Source organism: Anarrhichthys ocellatus, unplaced genomic scaffold (assembly GCF_004355925.1).
Source record: "Anarrhichthys ocellatus isolate YVR2014 unplaced genomic scaffold, GSC_Weel_1.0 scaffold3, whole genome shotgun sequence".
Lineage (NCBI taxonomy): Eukaryota > Metazoa > Chordata > Actinopteri > Perciformes > Anarhichadidae > Anarrhichthys > Anarrhichthys ocellatus.
In genome coordinates, this window is record NW_022280033.1 from 15,902,564 (window position 1) to 15,926,846 (window position 24,283).

A 24,283-nucleotide genomic window follows, 5' to 3' on the forward strand; every position below is an offset into this window, starting at 1 on the left:
AAAATCATTCAACCGGTAACAATGATGGGGGACACTATCGAGAACATTGCATTTCTTTTCATGAACATTTCGTGTTCATTTCTGCTGTGCAAATAAGGAATTCAAGTTACATTTCCTCCAAACTGCCACAAAATAACTACATTGCAAGATAAGCAAGGCCTAACGTTATATATTTTTATATTGCTTGATGTGGTTGCTTGACGAAACAAGACATTTGACTTGTCATAGCAGTTGCAACTAATAACATCCATTGGGCTCCGTTCCGGCTTGTTTCCAGAAAGTATCGCAATACAATGCAGTATTCAACGTGATAAAGTACCGCTTGCAGAATATAATGTAAAAGTAAAAATGGGTGATGTGACGGATGATATTGGGTCAATATGGTGAGAGCTTGTACCTACTGGTGAACACCGCTAGGTAGCGCTATAGTCACAAGATGCCGCTCTCTCCAGAATCAAGAAGACTCAGATGGCCACGAACTTGACAAAAGTTAAGTCGAGAAGAGCATCAAGAATAAACGGGCCATGTCCTTCCAAATCAGGCCTTAATGCTGATTATAACCCACCCATTTAATATGAACTCGGATAAGTTTGGCATGCTTTCAGTACAATATGTGATTTAAACCAATCAAATGGGTATATTGCTAAATAGATCTCTAAGACTACTCTTTGTGTAACTTTATTTTGAGAATGTTATTATAAACTAAGAGAGGATTTTGTTGTCCAAATTGTATCTTGAAGCTCGTGTGCGCGTGTGTGAGCGCGTGTGTAGGGGGAGTCCTGCAGGATGAGAGTTTATGAGCAGACTGTGTGCTTCTTGTTCTTGCTGACCCTCCCAGCAGACAGTAGCCTGTCTAATCCCCTCCTTTCTTTGCCAACGGAATATCATCTCAAGGTCCTCCGAGAATACCGGATTTCTTGTTGTGGCTTTAAAGGAGAAGGAAAAGAAAAAGGGTGAAAACCTTTTGAAAAGAATACCTGTTTGCCTCAGCTACCAGCAGCAGACGGACTCCCTCTAAAACTACCGACCTACCGGCTAGGGAACTGCCTGCATCCGATAAGGGATCTAGTCGACAAAATCAAGTGTGGAGGGAGGGAGTGTAGAGAAAGAAGTCGTATTGGAGAGAGGGAAAAGGGAGAGGAGACACCGAGGGAGGGGAAAAGGTCAGGGACACGGGGGGGTTCATCGCACTGCCAGAAATAAGGAGAGTGTCTACACCAACGGTTTGGCAGACGAAACCAAGGAGACGAAGTGAAATACACTAACGACCCCGTCTCCCCAACACTGACATTTTTTTTTTCGCCAGGACTACTTTGGATTTTGAAACGTCTTCGACTTCTTCCAAAGAAGTGTTTTGGTGAAATTCCGGCAACGCAGAGTGAATTTTGGACCGTGCGTAATTTGGAGAGTTTGTTGCACACTGCGTCAGGATGCGCGTCTGTCTGCTGCTGGTCTTCCTCTGTCTGCTGTGCGCTGGACGCGCTCAAAAGTTCTCTGCTCTCACGGTAGGAAGAGCCATTTAAAACTCCCAGAATACGTCTCATTCATATCCACCTTAAAAAAAGAAAGGTTTAAAGTGAAGGATAAGGTGCTTCAATTTGAGTAAAATGGACACAGTCTAGCAAATCCATTATTTTCGTCATGTAGTTCTGAAACAGATCTTTTTAAGTCAGTATCCTTTATGTCTTTTTTGTTATATTCTCCTTTAATAATCAAAACACTTATATTGAAAACAATTAATAACATAGTGATGCATTTGAAATCAATTTTAACAGCATTATGGCCTAACCCACTGTCACAACCTATTTTAGACACCCTCTCTCCAAATGAAGAGGCTTTTACTCTTTGAATATGTTTCATATCTGGCAGAAATTCAGGCTGAATTTAAGATTGATTTTTTAAAACAATAGATTCTATGTTCTCCATGAGTTGTGTAAACTCCATGTCCCTGTGTTTCAGGGTGTCTCTCCTCACAGTGGGTCTTAGATGGCAGAGCTGCTGGCTTGCCCGTGAGGAGTTCACTGGTCTGTTAGCAGCACCACCGTGGTTTGCTTTTATTGCCTTTACGTGTCTGCTAGCGTCTCGTCTGCCTCTCTGTCCTGTTCACTCCTGTTGTGCCAGCGGCTCAGCAGAGGCTACTCTGCAAGCTCTGCTGCACCAAAGCACATGGCTTTGTTTACAGCAGCAGAGCAGCAGCAGCAGTGCATCCTGTCCATTGACCTTAAACTGCAGGAGAAGGTGCATCTTTGAAGACAAATGAGGGGGATTTCATGTCCACGATCAAGCGCAGGTACAGCGCTGAAGGAGGAATAATAGAGAGCGGAATGTGCACAGTGTCAGAGGTTTAACCCCTTGATTTAGAGATTGATGGCAGCTGCTCCCCCACCACCGTTATTTATGGTCCGGGTGAGGATGCCTTAATATCCAATTGGAAACAAATGGCCATGAGTCGTTAACCGGCAGGTGAAGGTGCGGAGATCCTTTCTCCCTGACGGCACTAAGGAGTCGTGGAATGTGGGAGGAAGTGTTGTACTGAGCAGATGCTCCCCCTTATTTTCACCATGATGCACACATTTAAACACACAGAGTATGAGTTTCTTAAAAGTTTCTTTTTTTGAGATGTCATGGGTAGTAAATTTACCCAGCAGTTGATGTAAAAGTTACATCGATGCAACTGTGTGTTTGGAGATGACACAGCATCCACTGTGCTCTGAATGTGACGGTGAGAATGACAAAGTCTCTATTTCATTACATGTTTCAGTGGAAACTGTGTCTGTGTCAAACCTCGCCACTGTGTCTCATAAGACCTTCTTTATTGGAATAGTACATGGATCACTTGTCCTTTTACAGGACTTTGTGGGTGACTCATGGCTTATTGTATTAATGACACAGGAGAGGTTATTGTTGGTTTCAATAAAATGTCTCCATGTGATATTTTGTGCATATTTGAGGTCGAACAGGCAGTTGAATATGGGATATTTGCCCAGGTTATTCATGAGGCAGACATTTTCCATGGTTTATGGAAGTATGAAATCATGTGTGAAAAGATGAGGGAGCAAAGAAAGTCGACTGCCTCTTTTACAAACCTGGAGAAAGCAATTTTAGTATAACATATGGGCTCCTTTGCCCCCTATGCCTTCATCAAATTGTGCACCTGCTCGGAGAGATTTCCTTTGTCTCATGACTATCAGTGGCCTTTAACACCACCTCTCTTTCTTTCTAACATCTTTCACAGCAATTAAATGCCTTTTCCTTTGATTGAGTTAGTAGCCTGGTTAAAGGCTGTCACTTTCTTCCCTTTCCACCATGCTGGAAACTAATGATCCCCTTTGCATCTTAGCATCCACGCAGGAAACTCCAGCCATTTAACACGTTTGCCACGGCTCTCAGCTGGGGCCCCCATTGACCCCGCGGGGCCGTGGTGTGAGGGGCCTCTTGGGGCGCTGGAAATGGGGGCCTCCCAGCCCAGAAGGCCCTTATCAGCCTACAATGTGCTCTCTGCTGGAGGCTTGCCTCCTGCCTACTCCATTCAATCCCACAATGCTGCAGAGCCAGGGGGAGGTAATTGGATTTGATTTGTATGCTGGTTGGTCTTGAAGAAAAAAAGAAATAAGTTTCTCTTACACTGCGCCAGTCTCGCCCTCTCTTGCCTGTCTCTTGTTCTTTTGCCAACCTCTTGTATTATTTGAGCAGATGCAGAAATCATCTACCAAAGAGAGATCATGCAAAGAAAAAGAAAAATCCTGAAAGGAAAGAGCAAAATAAAGAAAACGAAAAACAGATAGTGTGAGCCAGCTGCTTGGAAGTACACAAGAAAAGGACTTGAGCAATAAATGAATTTAAGTCACAATATGTGTTCTGTTCTTTTGTGATAAATTGGGGTGGAAGCTTCTGCTGCATGTAGCTGAGGTGGAGGCCATCCATCACACTCCACCGCATTGCTGAGCAGGATGGCGGTGCCGGCTTGAAGAGCCTGGAATGAGACATCAGGGGAATGTCAGGGCTCTGCCTCGGCCTTGCCCATCCATCACCACAGGCCAAACACACAGAGATCTGCAGCAGACAGCTAACTACCATTAGGAGGACACAGGAGGAGGAGGAGGTCCTCAACACACCATCAGTCTAGCGCTTCCTCCTCTCAATGGCTTTCACATCTTATTTGTTCTCCTCCTTCAGTGTGGCCAACTGTGACTTTGAAATAAACACTTGGTTGTCTGATAGTGAATCTGGGTGGCTGATTTCATGGGTGGCTGATTTCATGGCTAACTGTGTTTTTCCACACTGTGCTCTTGGAGCTCTATCGAAAACTATGCAGGCACTTGGCGCTCTGCTGTATGGTGGACATCTAGCAGGATGCTGGGCTGCTGAATGACTCGGTTTGGGTTGTCAGTCTGCTGGCTTGCAGGGGCCGATGCTTATAATGCTGGTGTAGTGTGAGCACTGGGCTGGCCAGCATGAGCTGTGGCGAGGCTGGTGGTCCACCACCAAGCATGGCTGGACGCACTCAGGCACTATCGGAGCAGTTACGGGCTTTGGAAGGTTGCAAAAAGCATCCTGAGAACAATCTGTCACATCTGCTGGACTTTATGCGAAGGGGTGAGCTGTGAGCGACAGAGTAGAGGGTGAGAGGAGGTCATCGCTGCAGAGGGATGTCCATGTGGGAGGACAAAGGGAGAAGGAGGGAGAGTACCGACAGGAGATGGTCAGTTAGATGCAATGACGCAAACAATCAAGAAACTCAGGGACAGTAACAAGGAGGGGCAGGGAGATGTTAGACCCCCACTTCATAAATGGGCAATGCTGTAGAGAGAGAACTAGAGTATCCCTCTCAAGTATTGTTCTGTAAACATTATATATTAACAATTCATAACAAAGTACAACAGTGATTCTTCTCAAGATCCCATCAAGTAACAGGTGCCCTCTAGAAGTCAGTGATATGAAGTGGCAGTTTCTTCAGGAATTAAAAGAAATGAAAAGAGCAAACTTAAAATGGAGAACTCCTCCCAATTGTGTCAAAACGGCATAGCTGTCCCAACCCTTTTGGCTTGTGACCCCTCAGACTTATCTTGGGACCTTTTGGGGAATTCTAAACACCCAAAGGGACCCAATACAAATATTTAGTTCACTGTTGTAGACTACACTGTAAGTCTTGCTTTGCCCAAAATAAATACAATACTTCATTAGTTCCCTCTAACCAGTGGAAAACAGCACTCACTATGCATATTCTGTAATTCCCCCATGGAGGAAGAGGGATTGCTCTCCACATTTCTGTCTCGAAAGATGAAGGATGAGCGTTGAAACTTGGACACCGGCTGTTCTTGTAAGCAAACAGCTCTGCAGTGTCGCGATACGTTTTTAGTTCTTCTCATGACAACACATCATTTTTAATTCAATCCAAAAGACTCATCTTCCCTCCCTCGCGGCTCTTCGTCCGATGTGTTTGAACGGGCCTCTCCTCCCTGATCTCCCCCCCGGGAAGATTTATGAGTAGGGTTGACAGACTGGGCTGTATCTCCCCCCCGGCCCAGGGCGATGCTGCCTTCCCTGCCAACCCTCTTCCAGGTGCATGAAGCCCCGCAGCCCTTCTCGTCTGAATGCAGGGAGCTGCCACCAAACCTCATCTCTCACATCATTTGTAAGATGTCAGACACAACAAATTCTCTTTTTATTGGTGATCGGTCCCGCCCTCTTTGTGGATGTGTTTTTTTTTCTCCTTGCTCTTTATATTGCCATGCCCTTTCTTTTAATAACTGGTAACAGATGTTTATGGCTTACCTTTAACTGAGGGCTTAGATTCTCTGCTTTGTGCCACTGATTGATAAGTGTGTGTGTGTGTGTGTGTGTGTGTGTGTGTGTGTGTGTTAGTGTGTTAGAAAGAGGGAAAGTTTGTCCGTCTGTATGTCTGCCGTCAATAGTTGACAGAGAGGGCATTCAGACAGATTTTGGAAATTCGTGCATCCACTGAAAACTGAACAATAACGAGTAAAGACTAAAACTGAAAGAAAAATGACTGCGTTTCATATGTGCAAATACTTTCATTATAAGAGAAGACAAAAAGATTTCAGAAAGGTATTTATCTTTGGATATGACTGACTGAAAACTGCACCTGCATAGGCATGGATGTGGAGTTTGTTTTTTTTCCACTCAACCCAGGCCATTATTCCACCGAACTGGATGAATCACGCGAACTTTATGAAAACCCAACACTCACACTGTAGCAACACAAAGCTCCCTGACATCTAGTTTATTCAGCCACTCTATCATTCACTTGTCTTTTCATTCATTGTAGCAGTCACAGCTTGATTCCACCCCCCTCACCACCGCCACCTTCCCATTGTGTGGCCCGGCGAGGGGGTTTCATACACACGGTGACCGATACAATGGTGGCATTGACACAGGTGATCCGATGCGTTCAGCCAGGAGTCTCTGTCCTTGTTTCTCTTTTCATGGCTGAGTAAAACATCCTCAGGAGCGATTCTAGGTGAATACCCTTGCAGGTGTTGGCACAGAGGAAGCGTCAGTCAAGTCTTCTCCAGCCCTGTAGACAAAGACAAAGCATGGCTGCACCCTGACAGGCTTGTAGTGACACTGAGTCATCCGTGTGTGTTCTACGGTTTATCAGTGCTTTCCAGTCTATTCATGAAAGCATTTTGCTTACGAGCCTCCTGATTAACATTTTGAAACAGAATTAACAATTTGTATGGCTTTGATAATGGATACCTGTTCTGCCACTGACTTGTTGGTGTAGTAGCTTGTTTTTATAAATACATTCGCTCCAACACACACTCCAAACCTTTTTCTTCACCAATCCCTCCAGAATTACACCTGTTAAAATAAAATGTTATGGTGCAGAGTTATTGATTCCCCAAATAAATCTCTAATTTTGCAAATGTTTTCTCTGCTTATCTCCTGCTTTCTCACTTTTGTAGTTCCTGCGGGTGGATCAGGATAAGGAGTGCAACATGGAATGCAGCGGAGCTCCTCGCAAGCCCCTGTGCGCCTCCGACGGCAGGACCTTCACGTCTCGCTGCGAGTTCCTCCGAGCCAAGTGCCGCGACCCCCAGCTGGAGGTCATTCGAGGGCCATGCAAAGGTCAGGTCATGAGTCACGCTTCAGCGCCGCCTGGTGCTCTCGAATGCGCAGAGGGGGGGGTCACAGTAGAACCTTGTGGGTTAAATTCATTTCAGCATAATTGATTCTTTGAGTGCTGGGAGGGCGAGTGGGGTTGACACATTGTGAGTGGGTGGGGGTGGTTCAGTTTCAGAGTGACTGGTTTCCAAATTTCACACCTTTTTAAAGGAAATGTACGTTCATTTGTCAAAATACTAAATTAATTAGTTTTAAAGTGGGAATTAGTTTTGTTTATTTCCTCATGCTTTGTTACAACAGAAATACAGCATCATTGGACCAACAACTTCCTCAGTGATAAGAAATGGCTTCAGCTCTCTGAAATCAAATTATTATGCCGAGGTGAGGGCTTTTGAATGAAATTCTTGACATGAATTAATGGTCTCATTTTCATCATACTAGATGTAAAGCTGTATGTATGTGACTGAGATGAAAAGCAAAAGGGGAAGGAGAGCCAATGAGGTCAGGCGGCTCACAGACTCCCTCATTGTTAGTCGTCATTGGAAGTAAAGCACCCATACACCCCAATGCTGCAGTCCCGAACCCTCTCACCCCGCCCCAACCTAATAACTCTATACTGCTAGTTCATGGCTCTACAGACCGGGGACAATGCCCCATTCTTACACATTACAATATTAGATCACCAATGCAGGGAGTGTGAGCGAAAGGATTTGCTTAAAAAGAAGTCTCGTATGATGGAAAAGCATTCCACGATCTTATGCCCGTTCTGATTCTCTATGGCAACGTCTCTAAGCGGACATCTGGATGTGGCAGACAGCGCCGTGACACAGAATAGAGGATTCCAGCTAGGAAGCTGAAAGGGACAAGAGTCCATGAAAGTCGTATTGTATACGTCAATAACATCGGGTCTATTAGAGTTCGGACCCCCCTCTGCTTCTGGACAGCCGGTTAGAAAGACACAGCAGCAGCAGCAGCCGAGTCAGCAGCCGAAATAAACCAGAGGGCCGCTCTGGCCTAAAAGCACAGAGATGGGATTGTGTTTCAAGATGGTGAGACTGGCACCACATTTGTTTTCTATCTCTGTGCTCAGATGATTCAAGTGTCCTGTCATTTTTTCCAGTAAGCTTTTTGGTCGGAGCCCCCTGGAGAAGGACGATGGTTTTGGGTTTTTCCACTGGAGCTAATTTTAGAGCTCCTCACTTGCTGCTTTCCTCCATCCAGAACATCCAGCGTCTTGCCCCCTCTCCTCACCAGAGATACACCCCCACACACACACACACACACACACACACACACACACACACACACTAGACTGAGAGAAACCATTGCACATTTCCCTGCATGTGTCTAATGGACAATCTACTGTAAGCCATGCCAGCGACATGCAGCCTCCTGACCAATCTGGTTAACGTTTTTAAACTTAGCATGAGTCATTACTTTAATGTGATTTGAACCTGCCAGGCAGTCGGGCACTGCACGGCAGCTAACATGTCGCTCCAAATTACCATCAAACCCATCGCTGCCCAACATTTCCTGAGAGTTTGCACAGCTGCTGCTGTTGGCCAGGTGAGATGAAGCAGCTGTGGAATGACAGGATGGGCCATGGCTCCGACAGAGAGATGTGAAAAGACTTGTGGTGCACATAGGTGAAAAGTTGCTGACCCACATTTATATATCGACAAATAGTTAAGACAGCTTGGGCTGAACTGAGGAGACGATCGAGGTTTTAGAGGAGAGTTCGACAGACTCTGAGACATTAAGGAAGGGTCAGGTTTTCCCTGTGCATCAGCCCTTTTCTTTGGTGACTGGAATGTTCTACAGGAGCAGCACGAGCTGCCTCGCTCAGTAATGGCTTTACCACCAGGCGCTGTGCAGGCTTGCTCTTAATAAGACCGGGGGTGTTGGTTCTATTCCCAGCCACACAAGTATCTGTCACTTCCGAAATGTTTTGAATAGTTTCCCCTCTGTCTCTCCACTTTCTCTGCATTTGTCTTTCATTCTTCATCATCTGTGAGATTCAACATCTTTTGCTGCTGACTTTTCTTTTAAGCATGTTGGTTTCGTTGTTGTGCAGCAAAAGAAAATAGTTGAGCTGTGGGTTGAATCCCGGGACTCTGTGATGTGTAGTGATTCTCGTGATTTGTGGTGCTCCTCAGATACATCCAGATGTGTAGCAGAGAAGAAGTACACAGAGCAGCAGGCTAAGAAGCTCTTCCCACAGGTCTTTGTGCCTGTATGCAACCCTGATGGCACATATAGCGAGGTAACAAAAAACGCAACATAAATAATACTTGTTTTGAATATGAGGGCTAGGGAGGCCCGAGTAGAAAGGAGTAAATCTTACGCTTCCACTTTTTTGCAAGAATTGCTCTTTTCTGCTGCATGAATTTAATGAATGGGTTTTTAACACTGTTCCTTCACAGTTCCTTCTTACAGAAGCCATATTAGGTGTTTTTTTTTAGCTTGTGCTGGCTTTGTGTTTACATGCTGCTCTGATTACAGGTTCAGTGCCACAGCTACACTGGATACTGTTGGTGTGTCACCCCAAACGGTCGACCCATCAGCGGCTCAGCAGTGGCCAATAAAAAACCTCGATGCCAAGGTGGGTAAAACCCCATCAACCTGTCTTATAAAAGGGCAGCTAAGGATGACATGTACAGTTATGCATACTGTATTTGCAGTTCAGTAAACCAGAACAGGCATGTCGTTTTGTAATAAGCCCGATGTATGACATACAAAAAAGAAAATAGAATTTGTACAGGAATGCGGTTTCTGTAACTTTGTGAAGCAATGATGAGAAATCGAATTCAACACAGCAAAGCATGACATTCTCTGTTTGTAGGGGGTGTAATATTCAGTCCTTTGGGAAAGTAGGCAGGGACTGGACTGATGGCCACGGGGTTTGAGTACCACCCGAGGCCTGAGCGTTGCTCAAGGCTTTGGGCTGTGTGTGTAAATAAGCCTTGTAGAAAATCCCTACTGCAGAGTTGGGCAACAAAGTTAAACTGTAAGGAATGTGTTCTCGGAGGAAAGCGTCTGCCAAACAATCAAATAACCAATGCCACATGTCCTCCCTGTGTGTCTCCGTCGGGTTGCCTCGGAAGTTGCTGCCGTCCCAGCAGTGAGAAAGATCCAGAAGTAGCGGCAGCAGTTGTACTGTAACTGCCAGCTACTTAATCATTGTTGTGTATATGAAGTGTAGAAATGTCATAAAATACATCTCAATCAACATGCAAGTGATTGGAGCCACTTTAAATCAAAGAATAACGTTTGAAAATGAAATTTAGTAAAGAGTTGCAATTCACCCCTTGTTCACGTCTGGTGGCGAATAAGGCCAAAATGATGCTAAGTGTATGCTGAAGATTTATACATTTTTTTTATCATTAAGGTTTGTGGTCGTGCATTTTCAACTAATTTGAACATGTTGCTTTTCAGGTTCAAAACAAGAGAGAGCTACTACAAGAGAGCCAGGTAAAGCAGGTGAGACTTTAATTCAAGAAAAAAATAATTCTCAGAGGCACATTGGCTCCTTTATGTGTGCATGCATGCGTTCGTGTTTATCCATGTGTGTACCTATCTAAGCATGCATGTACATGCAAGTTTGTATTCATTTGTGTCTGTCTGTTTGCCTACATCTGTGTTGGAGATGTGCAGGGTGGGTCGCCTGTTAAGGCTTGCCTTTCTAATATTTTGTCAATTTGAGAGCAGCCTGAAGGCTGATACAACAGCAGTCTGTTACTGAGTAACACGTCTAAGGAGAGAGGCTGTGGTGAGCTTTAATGCCCACCACCAGCAGCTACAGTTCCTATAACCGCCTGCTGTCCTTAACCAGGCAGCCAAACGGCCAGGGAGCAGCCAGAATGAAGGAAAACTGACTCATCATTCTCCTTCTCTAACTTGTTCTCGCTTGGTCTTGGTTCCTTTTCAGCAACAGTGTCATAAGATACAAGGAAATGTTCACACTTTATCTTCCACCCTAGTTTCACTCTGTCTCTCATCAACATCTACCCTCTTCCAGATATAGAACCACCAAGTTCCCCTCCGGCTCCACTCCAGACACTGTATATCTTATTCTCATCTTGTAAGAGATGATTTGTTTAACTGTTGTGATTTAAAGGCTCACACAGAAAAAGTGTAATTTGGGTTGATTCCTTATTTGATTGTCTATGTGTGTTTGTTGGCATGCATAAGTGTGTGTGTGTGTGAGAGAGAGAGAGAAAGTTCATAAGCGTCCACTTGTGTTTGTCACATGGGTTATTCCTGTCAGTGTGACATTTACGTCTGCGCCTCTCTGTAAACAGTCTTGGGTATAGTGTCTGTCTGAGCCAACTCATTACACATAGATCAAGTGGGAATGCAAAATTTGAGAGAGGAGGAGGGATGGTGAGAGAGGGGAAGGAGGTGAAGGGGTGGTTGTGGTTCCATCTGAACTGGTCGGATAAACAGGGTGGTGAAAAGCAGAATAAACTATAGATTTGTGGTGTGCCAGCACTGAAAATAGCAGTGATTGCATCAATATTTTGATTCAGCAGAAGCCCATCACTACCTAAGCAGCCATTTCTGCACTTTTATTATCTGAATATTGGTAATGTTAAACACCAAACGCTTTACCCTAAACCCATTTTTGGTGCTTGAGAAATTCATATGCAGCTGACGACTGACAAACAGCAGTTAAACTAATGCCGTATGACCACAGATAGCATGGGGTTTTCCTGGCAGATGCTAAAAGAGGTGTTACAGTCATGTAAATGGCCGCAAAGTATAGATTGGTCATTAGTGGTTTATCGTAAATCCCAATCATAAATACACTTTTTGAAATGGCATTTCCATCCGTTAAGTGAGCAGAGTAATAACATGTCTGCCTTAGTCGCACTGTATGTATTTTTATCCACCGAGCATGCTTGAGAAGATGAATGGCTGGCATAACAAACGTGCATTAAATGTAAAATCCTGATTTTGCAATGGAGAATTTATTATTAAAGAAAAGAAGTTTAAACTAAATCCGTGTTTTTGGAGCCACCCATTAGAGATGCCCTGACTCATGCATTAACAGAGCTTTACTTTGAGCAGAATGAATGACCTACACTGAGGTTAACCACACCTACAGCCGTGGTTTTACCCAAAGCGACTCAAGACCTCCATCCCTGTCTCCCCCCTATACAGCAAATCAAACAAACGCAGTCCAAACAAACACTGAGCTTGATTCTCCCACTGTTAACTGGTTTGTCTCAGACTTGGCTACTGCATTCTTCACCTCTTGTGTCTCTCCCACCTTCACGCAGCTCTCATGACTCAAATGCAGGCAATGGAAGGATGGAGAAGAGCATCAGGGACCACTGGTCCTCATCTTCTCCTCATTCATTTTAACTGACCTCAGTCTGTCCTCCATAGCATAATGATCTCCCTTGTTGCATGAAGTGAAACCATGGGAATAAATGACCACTATACTTCTGTTTTCCTCCTCTCTCACTGTAAGACACCTCTTTCCGCTTTCAACACACACACACACACACACACACACACACACACACACCGTATTTCTCTCTCTCTCTCATTCTCCTAACCTCTCACTTCTGCCTCCACCATTTTTATCCGGGCAACGTGCAAATCTCACATTAAGTGTTCTTTTGCTTACTCTCGTAATTGTAGTCTCCTTGCAAATATTCTCCATTCTAAATGCAGATGAGACTGGCCTAGTGGTGGACCCACAGCCTGCTGGTGAGGAAGAAGGTGAGTTCTTATACGTTAGACTGTGAGTAAAAAGCGCTTGTTGCTGCGCCTGTGTTTACCACCACTGAGTGACATCCTTAAAAGGGAGAGGGAACCTGCACACCAGACAGTTACAGCATCATGCTTCAAAGAGGTCATTAAGGAAAATGGGATAGTGAAACATTTTTAAATAGATCCGATGTACAATGTTTGATGAAAATATAAAGCAAAACTAAAAGAGCAATTTCACCATGAGTTGTGTTTTTGCTCTTAAAGCTCTATAAGCTGGTCCTACCAGATCAAGTGATCTCACAGCAAAGCGCCTGAATGTTGATTTCAGCAAGGTTTCAGCAATTTCATTTTTCATTTGTAGAATAAGATAGATGTGGTATTTCTTCTTTCAGAAGTACATGTACTATAGTACTATAAGTACACTTTTGAGGTATTGCACTTAACTTTAGGTATTCTTTGTAATCTAATTTACTTTTCAACTACATTTTGGAGGCAAATATTGTACTGTTTACTCGACTAGATTAGCTGACAGCTGTAGTTAGTGGCTGCTTTACATACATGAAATTACCCAACCCCATATAAGGAAGTTAATGTCAGCTCCAGTTGGAGCAGCTGCAACATTAACATGCTTCTAATAATTCAATAGAATAGTACAGATTAACATATAATATAACAAATAATACAAATAAACATCTGAAAGGGGTAAATCTGCTAATTATTACTTTTGCTTTTGACACTTTTAAGTATTTGCATCAGTGCATGACATGACAGTGTTTTTATATTGTGATATCATTTAAAGACTTCCTCCATTTCTAGTTCAATAAAGATAATCCATTTATGTGAATGGGAAGCAGACAGTAGTTGTATTTGAGCACATTTATTGGCCTTTTATATTGTAAAGGAAGTCGTGTTTTATGATTTTACGTTTATGTGATCATTTGATAAGACAGTGGGAGACTCACAGTTATAGCTTACCTTTTTGCTGCTATATTTCTGGTCACAGCTGTCATATACAATTGACCTTGCACCTCCTCTCCAGGAGTTTGAGATACGATAACCTTGATGTGCATTTTATGGTCTGTGAGTTTTGGAACCACCAGGTTTGGCACAGATGATATACAAGTGTGTTTTCGATTGAAGCTAATAAAACTGTCTTGGTGGTTTCTTTCAGACATCGTTTCCCAGTACCCCACTCTGTGGACGGAGCAGGTTCGCAGCCGACAGAACAACAGAACCAGAGCACCATGTGAGTTTCAAACCACTTCATCTTTAATGACGGCGATCGGGTGTTTGCAAACCTCAACTAAAAGCACGCACTGTGTTTTTCCTACTTGTGTGAGCAATCATGGTTTGAGGCTGTTCCTGTCTTTTAAGGACAGATGGTGGGTTGTGAAACCAATACGTCTTGGTGTTGGAGTGCGTCAGGCTTTGAGGATCTGCTTCTTTGTGGTTCTTCGCGTTGCAACGTATCTGTAATTATCAGCACATGGCACAAACACAGAATCTCCTATTCTTCAGGCTGGTCCGTTCTGGTCTCCTCTTCCACGCATACACGTTTATTTTACTGTAAAGATCAATTGTCTCTTTGGGGAAATATGTTGCTTTCTGCATAAAACAATACTACTTTGAGCCCCGCCTCGGGATGAGAACCCTTTGTGCATTTGTGTGTGAATCCCATTATCATAATTTACAGCCAATAAAAAAAGCCTGAGAAATGCAGCATTGATGGTTTTGATTACCATGTGCTCTTTGGGGTATTTGGGTGAAAAAAAAACCCCACCCGCCCCACCAAAGAGAGCCCATACGGAGGAACTGGAGCGAAGAGAGAGTCGGTTGAGAAAGCGGGGAGGCATTTCATTTGGTCTCTTTTGTGTGGGTAAAGATCTCTAATGAAAATAAACAAAGAAAAGGGATATCCATAATCCCGCAGTAGCTTCCGAGCCTTAAGGCGAGTAGCGAAGAGAGGGAGAGATTGGTGCTGAAAGTCCTCATGGCCAGAAGAGCTCTACTTTCATCCCGTAGTTTAATGCTCAAATCTCCGTTGGAGAGTAGCATTACAGAGAAGGAGGCTGCTGCACAGAAACAAGTCTGATTAGATCCTGCTGAGGCTCTGCAAAACCCCTCTCACCCATCGAAGCTGCTCCATTCTCTGTGTGTACGGATAAAACACAGGATCACAAAGCATCGCATTTTTCCCCTGGAATTTTAAACATATAGATCCCTGGTTCTTTACAGTAGTGTTTCAGTGTGTGTGTGTGTGTGTGTGTGTGTGTGTGTGTGTGTGTGTGTGTGTGTGTGTGTGTGTGTGTGAGCATGTGAAGGCGAACGCCCGAATGACCACTGTTCTGCTTTTGTCTTGTCTGTTTCTCTGTCTGTCACACACATCCACAGAGGGCAGTTGAGTGTCCAAATATTTACTTAACTTGGGGCATAGGGAGCTGTACTTAGTCATTAGCCCGTTAATGTCCGTAAACAGTGCCACGGGGGGCTGATATAACAGTCTACACACACTGTCTCTGAGCACTCATCCTCCACCGCTTTGTCTTCTCCAGCGCTTCAACCTCCTCTTCTTCTTCAGGGATGTCTTTGCAATGCTTAGAGTGTAATGAGAGAGCACTACATGCATTTGGCTTATATATAGAAATTAATTCAAACATACTTCATGTTAGATAAATCCAAAATGTGTGCCAGATCTGATTAGGAGTGATTCTTAACTTTAAACAAACTCTCTTCTTCAACGTCAAGTGTGTGTGTGTGTGTGTGTGTGTGTGTGTGTGTGTGTGTGTGTGTGTATGTGCGTGTGTCTGGGGTGTGTATTTGCCAAGTCACACAACCTGGACCACCTAGCTAAATGCAATAGTCTTTGTAGGCGGCATGTGTTTATGTGACCAATCCACGCCTCCACTGATTCCTGTATAACCTCTGACCCATCTTCCCAGCCTCATCATGTGACCAGGAGCAGCAGTCGGCCCAGGAGGAGGCGAGGCAGCACAAGAACGATGCCGTATTTGTACCAGACTGTGCCCAAGGAGGACTTTACAAGCCAGTCCAATGCCACCCCTCCACCGGTTACTGCTGGTGTGTGCTGGTGGACACGGGACGGCCCATACCTGGGACCTCCACCAGGTGGGAGAGACCTCACCTATGGTACTTTCACCTTAATTCTTGGAATTTATTATTCGGTTCTTTGTGGCAATCACATCAGACAGTTGTTACACAAAGCAGGTAAGTGATCAGTAGCAACCCTAACACAGCAGAGTGGCCAATTGATAGAGAGGCTGACCAACTGTGACCTGTGTTGGTTAAAATGTTTTAGAACAATTGAGCATTATCTTTCCTGCAAGTCTAACAATCATGCAAACGTTATAGAAGAGTCTCTATTTAGAAGAAATTCTAAGAAATAAAGCAACTGAAAGTAACTTCTCTATTTGAGACTCAAAAATGCACATAAGCAGACAGATATACATCTCGATTGAGGATGACGCAGAGTAAGTCAGTGGTCTGCTGAGCGGCAGGTCAGGGGTCAGTCAGACTGGCAGAGTGGGGCACTGGTACACTCTTATTGAGCAGCAAGGCTGGGGATCAGATTAACAAGGCTTCAGGCAGAGTGCCAGACACCACATTAGTACACATATGGAAGCGTGGATTTCCCCCCTACTCTCTCCTTGTCCCAGATCAGCTTTTGGCCCAGTCGCGCAGCAGCAATCGGGGCTCTGCCGGTTTGCCAAGGGACACCGTGAAAGCTTCCTTGTGTCCCACGCTCCCTGTCTGCCTCTCTCCATCTATCTCTCTTTCTCACTCTCCCTCCCCCCCGTGTCCTCATACCAGCCCCAAATCCTTCCCGTCTTTCTGGATGTGATTCAGAGCCTCTAGTTTACCACAAAACAATTATTTGAATCCCTGAGATTTAACTGTACAGGTAATTGGAAAACATCTCTCTGATTCTACAATGGGGAAAGTTTTACTGTAATCAACAATCCCTTTTATCCATTTCACCTTGAATGAATTGGCTTTTTCTCATGTTGTCTATTCTTTGTCGCAGGTATGAACAGCCAAAGTGTGACGGCAATGCCAGGGCCCACCCAACTAAACCTAAGGACCATTATAGAAGCAGACATCTCCAAGGTAGGTCTCTAAAGACTGAACTCAGTCTTGTTTTTCCTCTTTGTTCAGACCACATGGTGAAGTTCTTCAGCAGTCAGCCTGCAACTGTTGCCGTGCTTCTAAGGTTGTGATAACTGTGTGTGTGTGTGTGTGTGTGTGTGTGTGTGTGTGTGTGTGTGTGTTTGTTGACATCAATAGCACTGTTGGTCAAAGAAATGCTTGATAAAGAGTTGAGGATTGCCAGAAACAGCCCCTCGATGGTCAATAAGCAAGGAGACAGAGACAGATCGGGTTGAGGATTAATCTTCAGCTGACATGGGAGATGGAGGATAGTGGGATGATAGCATGGAGGAGAAACAGCAGGCGGGAGAGGTAGAGATAGTGGATAGTAGGATGCCAGAGATAGTGATAGAAAGACTGACAACAGCGTAGATAACTAAATTGAGAGTGGGAGAAGGAGTTCGGGGGTTGCGGTCATGGGGTGGGCTTAGGTACAGGTGAGCTTGTGTTTGCTGTGTTGGGTAAATATTTGCTGATCCGAATTTGACACTTTCAAACTCCAGAGTTTAGATTGTGATATATTTGAGTGGTATTTACTAATGGATAGAGCTAAAGATGCTAAAATGACTATGCCTGTTTACATTCAAGTGACAAAGGAGGAGGTTGGGTTGGGGTGGTTGGATGTTTAATTTGAAGGACTTGTTGGTGATGCTATGGCTCTTACAGGTAGGAACGCTGTCTGGAATCCAGTTTTCCCAAAGAAACCAATAAATCTGGTTATTCTAGAACTAGGAGATATATTGATATGTTAATAAAACATCTTGAATATGTATCAAGATGTTTCAAGTTGTAGCACTCTTTAAGGGAAATAGCTTCTTTTTTTTATTACAACTTTTTGGTCTTGTTTTATATCCATCATTCCACCTACTGACCTAATTGCAGAGATACAGAATCATAGGCACTTTTACAATTGAATCCCAAAACATGAGTGATTAAACCTATTTTGAGCAGGTTTAGCTGATTGCCATTACCTAAAGCGTTTATTTTAACATGAAAAAAAAGTTAAAACTGTTTCCCAAACTGTTAGAGATGTCCTTCATTTTGCTGAGCTGCTTCCAGTTTTAACCTTCATATTCTACTTACCATAGACAGTTGCAATGCAGTAGATGGAGGACATTGACATTTGTTTTCATCACATTTATAAATACTAGTGAATTTTTATCAGTAATTGCATGACTTGTCCCTCTCATAAAACCAACGATAGGCAAAGTAGAGTTATAGTTGTCAGGTGCTGCGTACAACCAAATAAATCACAGTTTAAGGCTGAAAGGTGCTTGGCGAAGTTTCTGTTTTTTGGTGGTTTGGTAAACATGTTAATAATCCTCCAGCAAATGAACAGAGCTACCACTGTTCCCATCCCATCCACAACTGTTTATGTAACAGTGTGCCGGGCCAGAGCTGTGCTCTCTGCTCGCAGGTGCTGCATTTAGCAGCAGAGCAACGCTCGGTCTCTGCTCTGCCATCAAGTACTCTTGTACAGTGTGTATTAAACAGTGAGATAAACAGTAACAGATGAATGCTCCTGGGACCAACAAATGTTACTCATCTTTGCCAGCGGCACTGGTGGTACATTATTGCTAAGATATTGAGCAGGAATAATAACAGTGTGTATCTGCGGAAAGTGTCAAGTGGCGATAGGGTGGAAAACGGCCACAACCATCCCATGAGAAAGACCTCAACCCCACCCAAACACCTCCTTAACACACAGTGGTAGGACAGAAAACCATATACGTATTCAGCCATGCAAACGCCTAACACAGGAGTACACAGACTTCATTCTATATGTGTAAAAAAAAACCTGCACCGTATCAGCCAGGTCTCCCATTATACAATACACACAGGCAAAAAAAAACCACAGCATCTTGTTTTCTTTATGAGCAGTTGCGTCAACGGCTGTAAACGGTGTTACTGTATGAACCAGCGATAATTATAAATGTTGCCTTCACGTTGCTGCAGCCCATTTGCTGTTGAAGCGCTGGTGTTGAGAGGTTTATGGGGCGAGATGCGAGAAAGGAGAACTTTGCCCTGAAAGAGGCAAGAGAGGAAAGCGAAGCATTTGGCAAGCTTCCTCCCCAGAGCGGTATCATGGGATAGCATTGGGGCAGCCATTGGGAGCTGCGGCTGTGAGTGCTGACAGGGCTCTGCCCCATGTGGCTCCATAGAAAAACACAGCGTCTTATTGACAGTAGCATACGGGCACACATGCAAACATGCACTTACTGGCCAACTTTTTACAGACAGCAGATATATAGAGGTGTATGAATAGTGGTGCAGATCTTAGCTTTTCAATAAGAAAAAAATGAGAATTTGAGAATTTTCACAACTTGATTCCATCCTGCATCTGTCAAACTGGGCATTACATGATTATGATCATTAAGGAATAAGACAGCAGTCATTTTCTGCTGCAGCCACGAACTGAACGGAAAATGGCCAGACTCAATTTCCTTTAAATGACAGCAGGAACATTTGTGTCCGGCCCCTCAGCTAAATATTGTCCAGACAGACAGAAGCTGATCTGTCCCACCCCACCAGGAAAACCTCTGCTGCCAAGAGGAAGGGACTGGAGCATTACCTGATGGCTTCCCATTTGAATGAACAACAGACATGCTCAGATTCCTGCCGCATTACGGAGAGGACGTGTGCGCTCTCCATGAAAAACACTAAACCTCAAACAAGTCCAACTGCATCCCACAAATCTCCCTTCAGCCAGAAGCCACATAAAATCACTTTGCCTTCAGAGGGTGCAATTGTATGGCTGTCTAGACTAAATTACCACAAGAGGCTCCACAAGGCACCAGTTTGGCCATTAACAGGTGGGTCAGATATTTTACTGGGCAAGGGAAGGCCTACTAAAAGTCGAGTGCTGTTCAGCATGTAAAGGAAGCTGTGGAAGCGTTTGGACATGTGAATGTTTCAACCTCTGGCTCGGTGCAGGCTGCTGAAGACCTGCGCCACTTGGGAAAGGTGGAGTGGAGGCTGGGTGCTGGCTGTTTACGCCGATGCTGGTCGCCACCTGTTGGAGAGGAGCAAAGCATGCTATTATCTCCAACACAGGAGAATCTGGCCCCGCAGGCCATGGGTCATAAAAGGTGTAGCACACTGTGGAGAATTTCTTCCTCTCCACAGGCAGAATAGCAAGAGGGAAGCCGGACTGTGAGAAAGCAGAGAAGAGTCTGGAGAGGAATCCAGGAATCTCTCAGGCCTGCGTAGCCTTCAGCTCTTCCAGAGCCACTCTGTCCTCCTCACTCTTAAAACTATATGGCCAAACAGACAATTACTATCATCAGGGTCATTCCACCACAGTTGTCCCTCCATTTTAATTCTTCTCCCGTCATTCTCTATGTAATAATGCTTCTCTGTCGGTTTTAGTTGGGTAGTTAATAATACATTTTACCTTTTTGATAGGTTTATTGTCCAATTAAATCAGCCTCTTCTCTGGTTGACATTTCAAATAGAAATTCCATCACACACTGAAGTCAAAGTGTTGAGTTGTGCCTCTGGATGCATACCTTTTTAAATCAGACATCCCTGTCAAATCCTAAGTAGCAGTGTGTCTGTCAGGACTGTATTTGGTCTCCTTGATGTCTCAGGTGAGTCTCAGGTACTGTATGGAGCCTCTTGTCCACACATACAATGTTCAGTAATGTCTTCTGTGCTCCAGCGGTCAAAACCACTCAGGGGCCTCCAGCATGAATGGCAGGTCCCCTCTTCCTCCTCCAGATGAGGGGAGGTCTGACACTTTATGAGACCGAGTAAAAGACAACTGTGAGAGTAACGTTTGGGTTTATTTTCTTCCTCTGCCGTCTTTATGTGCTACGCAGCCTGCAAGATGACATTTATTAGGCCACCTATGACAGCAGCATTCCACATTTAATGCTGTTGACTGGGGGATCATTTTTCTGTGTTCGCTGACACATATATACGTACACTTACTTCCATATGAACCATAATGCATGCTCACACACACTCATTCAGGTATTTGTGGTTTATTTTCCAGGCTGTCCTGGGGCAAAGAAAACCGAGTTCCTGACAAGTGTTCTTGACGCTCTGTCAACAGACATGGTGCACGCCGTCACAGATCCTGCATCCGCCGGAAGGTATGACATTCGGAAGTGAATTTACTCATCTTACGCTTATTGATGAACATCAGTGGGTTCAGTCATTCACCTAAAAAAAGGCACAGCATTGACATTATATATTTAAACAGTTGGATGAAGTGATGGAAGGGCGATTATTAGCTCATGAACTGATATCTGTCATTTAGGATGGCTGAGCCCGACCCCAGCCACACCCTGGAGGAGAGGGTGGTCCACTGGTATTTCAGTCAGCTGGACAAAAACTCCAGTGGGGACATTGGAAAGAAGGAGATCAAGCCTTTCAAACGCTTCCTGCGCAAGAAATCCAAGCCAAAGAAGTGTGTGAAGAAGTTTGTGGAGTACTGCGACATCAGCAACGACAAGGCGCTGTCTCTGCAGGAGCTGATGGGTTGCCTCGGGGTGATCAAAGAAGAGGGTGAGCTGAACAACACAACACGATCATGGCAGTCAGAGGGTGAATTAGAATCAGAGCTACATGATGTTTAACAATTTGCCGTGCAGTGTATCACCTTTCAAAACCAAAAATTCAGTCATTCTTGCATCGTTGCCAGAATTACTCTGAAAAGTCCAGGGATAGTTTTTAACCAACTGATGGAGCTAACCATAATTAGGGTATCTAACTACAGCTAATACCAATAGTTGTCACTTCAGCTGGCAACATTGGTAGGGAAGTTGAAACAGGAAGTCTGCTCTTGTTTACATATGTTTCAAATCAAGGACCAATTGTTTCAAAAATTACTAAGAATTTCAGGAGGTGCTTCAACTGACCTGCTGTATTTCACATATTATGGTTGTTGAGATTTCTATCACTTTTTGTTTCACAGGGGCCAAACCAGGAGAGGGTTTATCTTCCAGTAAACTAGTAAGTAAACCACTCCTCCAATACTAGTGGCTGCTAAACTGGAGGCACATCTACAGTCTGACTGTAATATTGTTTTATCTCTGTTTGTGGTGACTGAGTATACTGTGAATATAAAGTCACTAAATAAAACTTGCAAAGTATCAAGGGCATGTGTCAAACTGATGTCACTTAAATTTTCTCTCCCCAGAATCCCTCAAAGAAGCAGGGCTAAGCCAGCATTTGAGATTTCCCCTCCCGCATGGAGAATCTGCCCTCAACAATCGGCAATAACGGAAACCATAGTATTTGCACTTTGTACTTTAAAAAAAGAAATGTAAATTCACTTTGTAGAAATAAGGTATTTAAACAGACTGCTGAATCTGTGAATGATGTAGTTAGCTTTTTATGTCCTGACAAACAAAAAATATTTAACACATACAATGTATGTGTCCTTTGTGTGTCTAAAAAGTATACTTTTCAAAGTTGTCATGTTTTCATGTTCGATGTTGCTTTTGTGCCCCTTCCCTCACTGTACTTTTCTCCTCACGTTGATGATGGTAAAGCGGATATATGGATAGTTTGCTACAATAACTTAGACCATCTCTCATGTACTGACCTATATCATTTCTTCTTGTGCTTTGTACAGCAGTTTGCAAGAATGTTTTAAACATGCAGCATAAAAACGTCCTACATGTTCACGTGTATCCATGTTTATTAGAAATAAAGACCTCTTTTATACATTTGGTTCTCTGTGGTTCTGCCGGTCTTAATGTGTCAAAAGTTAATTGGGTCAGCAAATTCCTTTGTTTCTCTCCAATCCAATTAGTCTTCCATGTTTTCCTTCTCCTTATATAAATCTTGTAATGTCTTTGCCATTTAGTGTTTTCTTGCTGTCTTCAATAAAACACCTTGTTGACACAGTCTTTATGAGCCAAGTATTAGTCATACATAGCAAAGGTCGTGTATCATCCCATTTTCAGACAGCTTGCCAATTCCCTTGAGGCCACATTTAAGAATTGGAAAAAACGGATGGTACTTATGTCTGTTCTCGTCACAGATTTCCCACGTAGGCTGAAGACAGATAAATGGACCAATCTTGGGTGTGCATGGTGCGAGTGCCTATTGAAAGGGAGTTATATGAGCCAGTGCCTGTATGTGAACGTGTATTTGCATAAGGTATACTTACATGTATGCAGTAAATGTATACTTTAACAGTCAGTGAAGTTTGAACGGATTCTTTCTTAAAGAATGACGTTCGGCTCAGGGCAGCCTTGACACATTACACTACTGTACATTGTTCGTGCCTGATTACATTGGGGCTACGAAGTGGTAAACCGTGGCTTTTCACACAGAAAGTCCCTATAGGGCTGAGCGACTGACCTCAGACTGACCTGTTCACTCAGGCATAGCCTCTAATTTATGATTAACACATCGGTCTCCTTTCTCATATATAATCCAGCCCAATGGTCTGGTTTTAACACCCCGGGGGAACACACAAGAGAGATTATGACTGCCTGCTCTATAATGGTGGATTAGAGATGGATAACCTATGCCTATGGCCTTCTTAAGCCCTTTCACAGCAAAGGAAAGTTAAATCTGAAGCAAGTGCTATGCTGCAAGGATGTTTACGTTTTTATCCCACTTCACAAGTATACTGCTAACCAAGCCTTTCTATGTGTGTAAAATCATCTGGTGTTCTTTATTTGCTTGCTATTACAAAGTCTTCAAATTATAAACTCACAATATAGCTCCATCTCTTTGCAATGTTCCTAATTTCCACCAGTGTCCCTTGGACATAAATCCCCTCGAAGGTGATGTTAGTACCGTGCCCAGAATAACATTTGCTTTTCCCAAACGGCAATGCAATCTGTTCCTGTGGCTGTGCTGGTTACAGGTGTAGCAATGCAGAAGCTACACCTTACTGCTGCTCTCCTTGTCCAGCAAACTGATCAACCTCCACCTAAACCTCTAGCCAACTCTAGCTCCTCGACCGCTGCTGAAGCCCCAACCTCCGCCCAACACAATGCTTAACCCTTGTCATGTGTGATTTCTTCTCCCCTGGGCTGAGATGCACATAAACACCTTTTACGATTTGGCTGGCTGTCAGGGCATGGTTTTCCGAATATGTTCTGCTGATGGCTTGGACTCGTGGCTGAACTGATGGAGTAGCTGTAGAAAAGCATCCAAACATTTTTGGCACGGTAACCGGGACTGCCTCCCGATTGGCGAGGCCTCCCCCTCCACTGCTCTTCAGTCCTGCGTCCTCACTTGTCTCACTCACACATGCACAAACACACTCCCTGAGCACAGAGATACCATTGAGCGGGATTTGTGGGCACAGTTTGTGTGCTTTAATGGGCAAGAGGAGGCA

General features: G+C 44.0%; 1 protein-coding gene across 8 annotated transcripts; it reads left to right on the forward strand.

Annotated features, from left to right (window-relative positions):
- Window positions 1–7: 7 nt before the first annotated feature.
- Window positions 8–22,650, forward strand: smoc2 (SPARC related modular calcium binding 2). Of its 8 annotated transcripts, none has more exons than XM_031878800.1 (14): window positions 8–1,505; window positions 6,930–7,092; window positions 7,390–7,470; window positions 9,246–9,352; window positions 9,592–9,691; window positions 10,525–10,569; window positions 12,739–12,819; window positions 13,982–14,056; window positions 15,750–15,957; window positions 16,853–16,935; window positions 20,972–21,071; window positions 21,239–21,486; window positions 21,896–21,933; window positions 22,121–22,650. In XM_031878800.1, the coding sequence occupies exons 1-14, from the start codon at window positions 1,431–1,433 to the stop codon at window positions 22,142–22,144; spliced, it is 1,428 nt and encodes a 475-aa protein (XP_031734660.1). In that variant the 5' UTR covers window positions 8–1,430; the 3' UTR covers window positions 22,145–22,650. The 8 variants fall into 8 exon arrangements, with proteins under 8 accessions (XP_031734660.1, XP_031734669.1, XP_031734687.1 ...); XM_031878809.1 differs by having other exon boundaries at window positions 15,750–15,936; XM_031878827.1 differs by having other exon boundaries at window positions 10,525–10,560; window positions 12,772–12,819.
- Window positions 22,651–24,283: the final 1,633 nt, after the last annotated feature.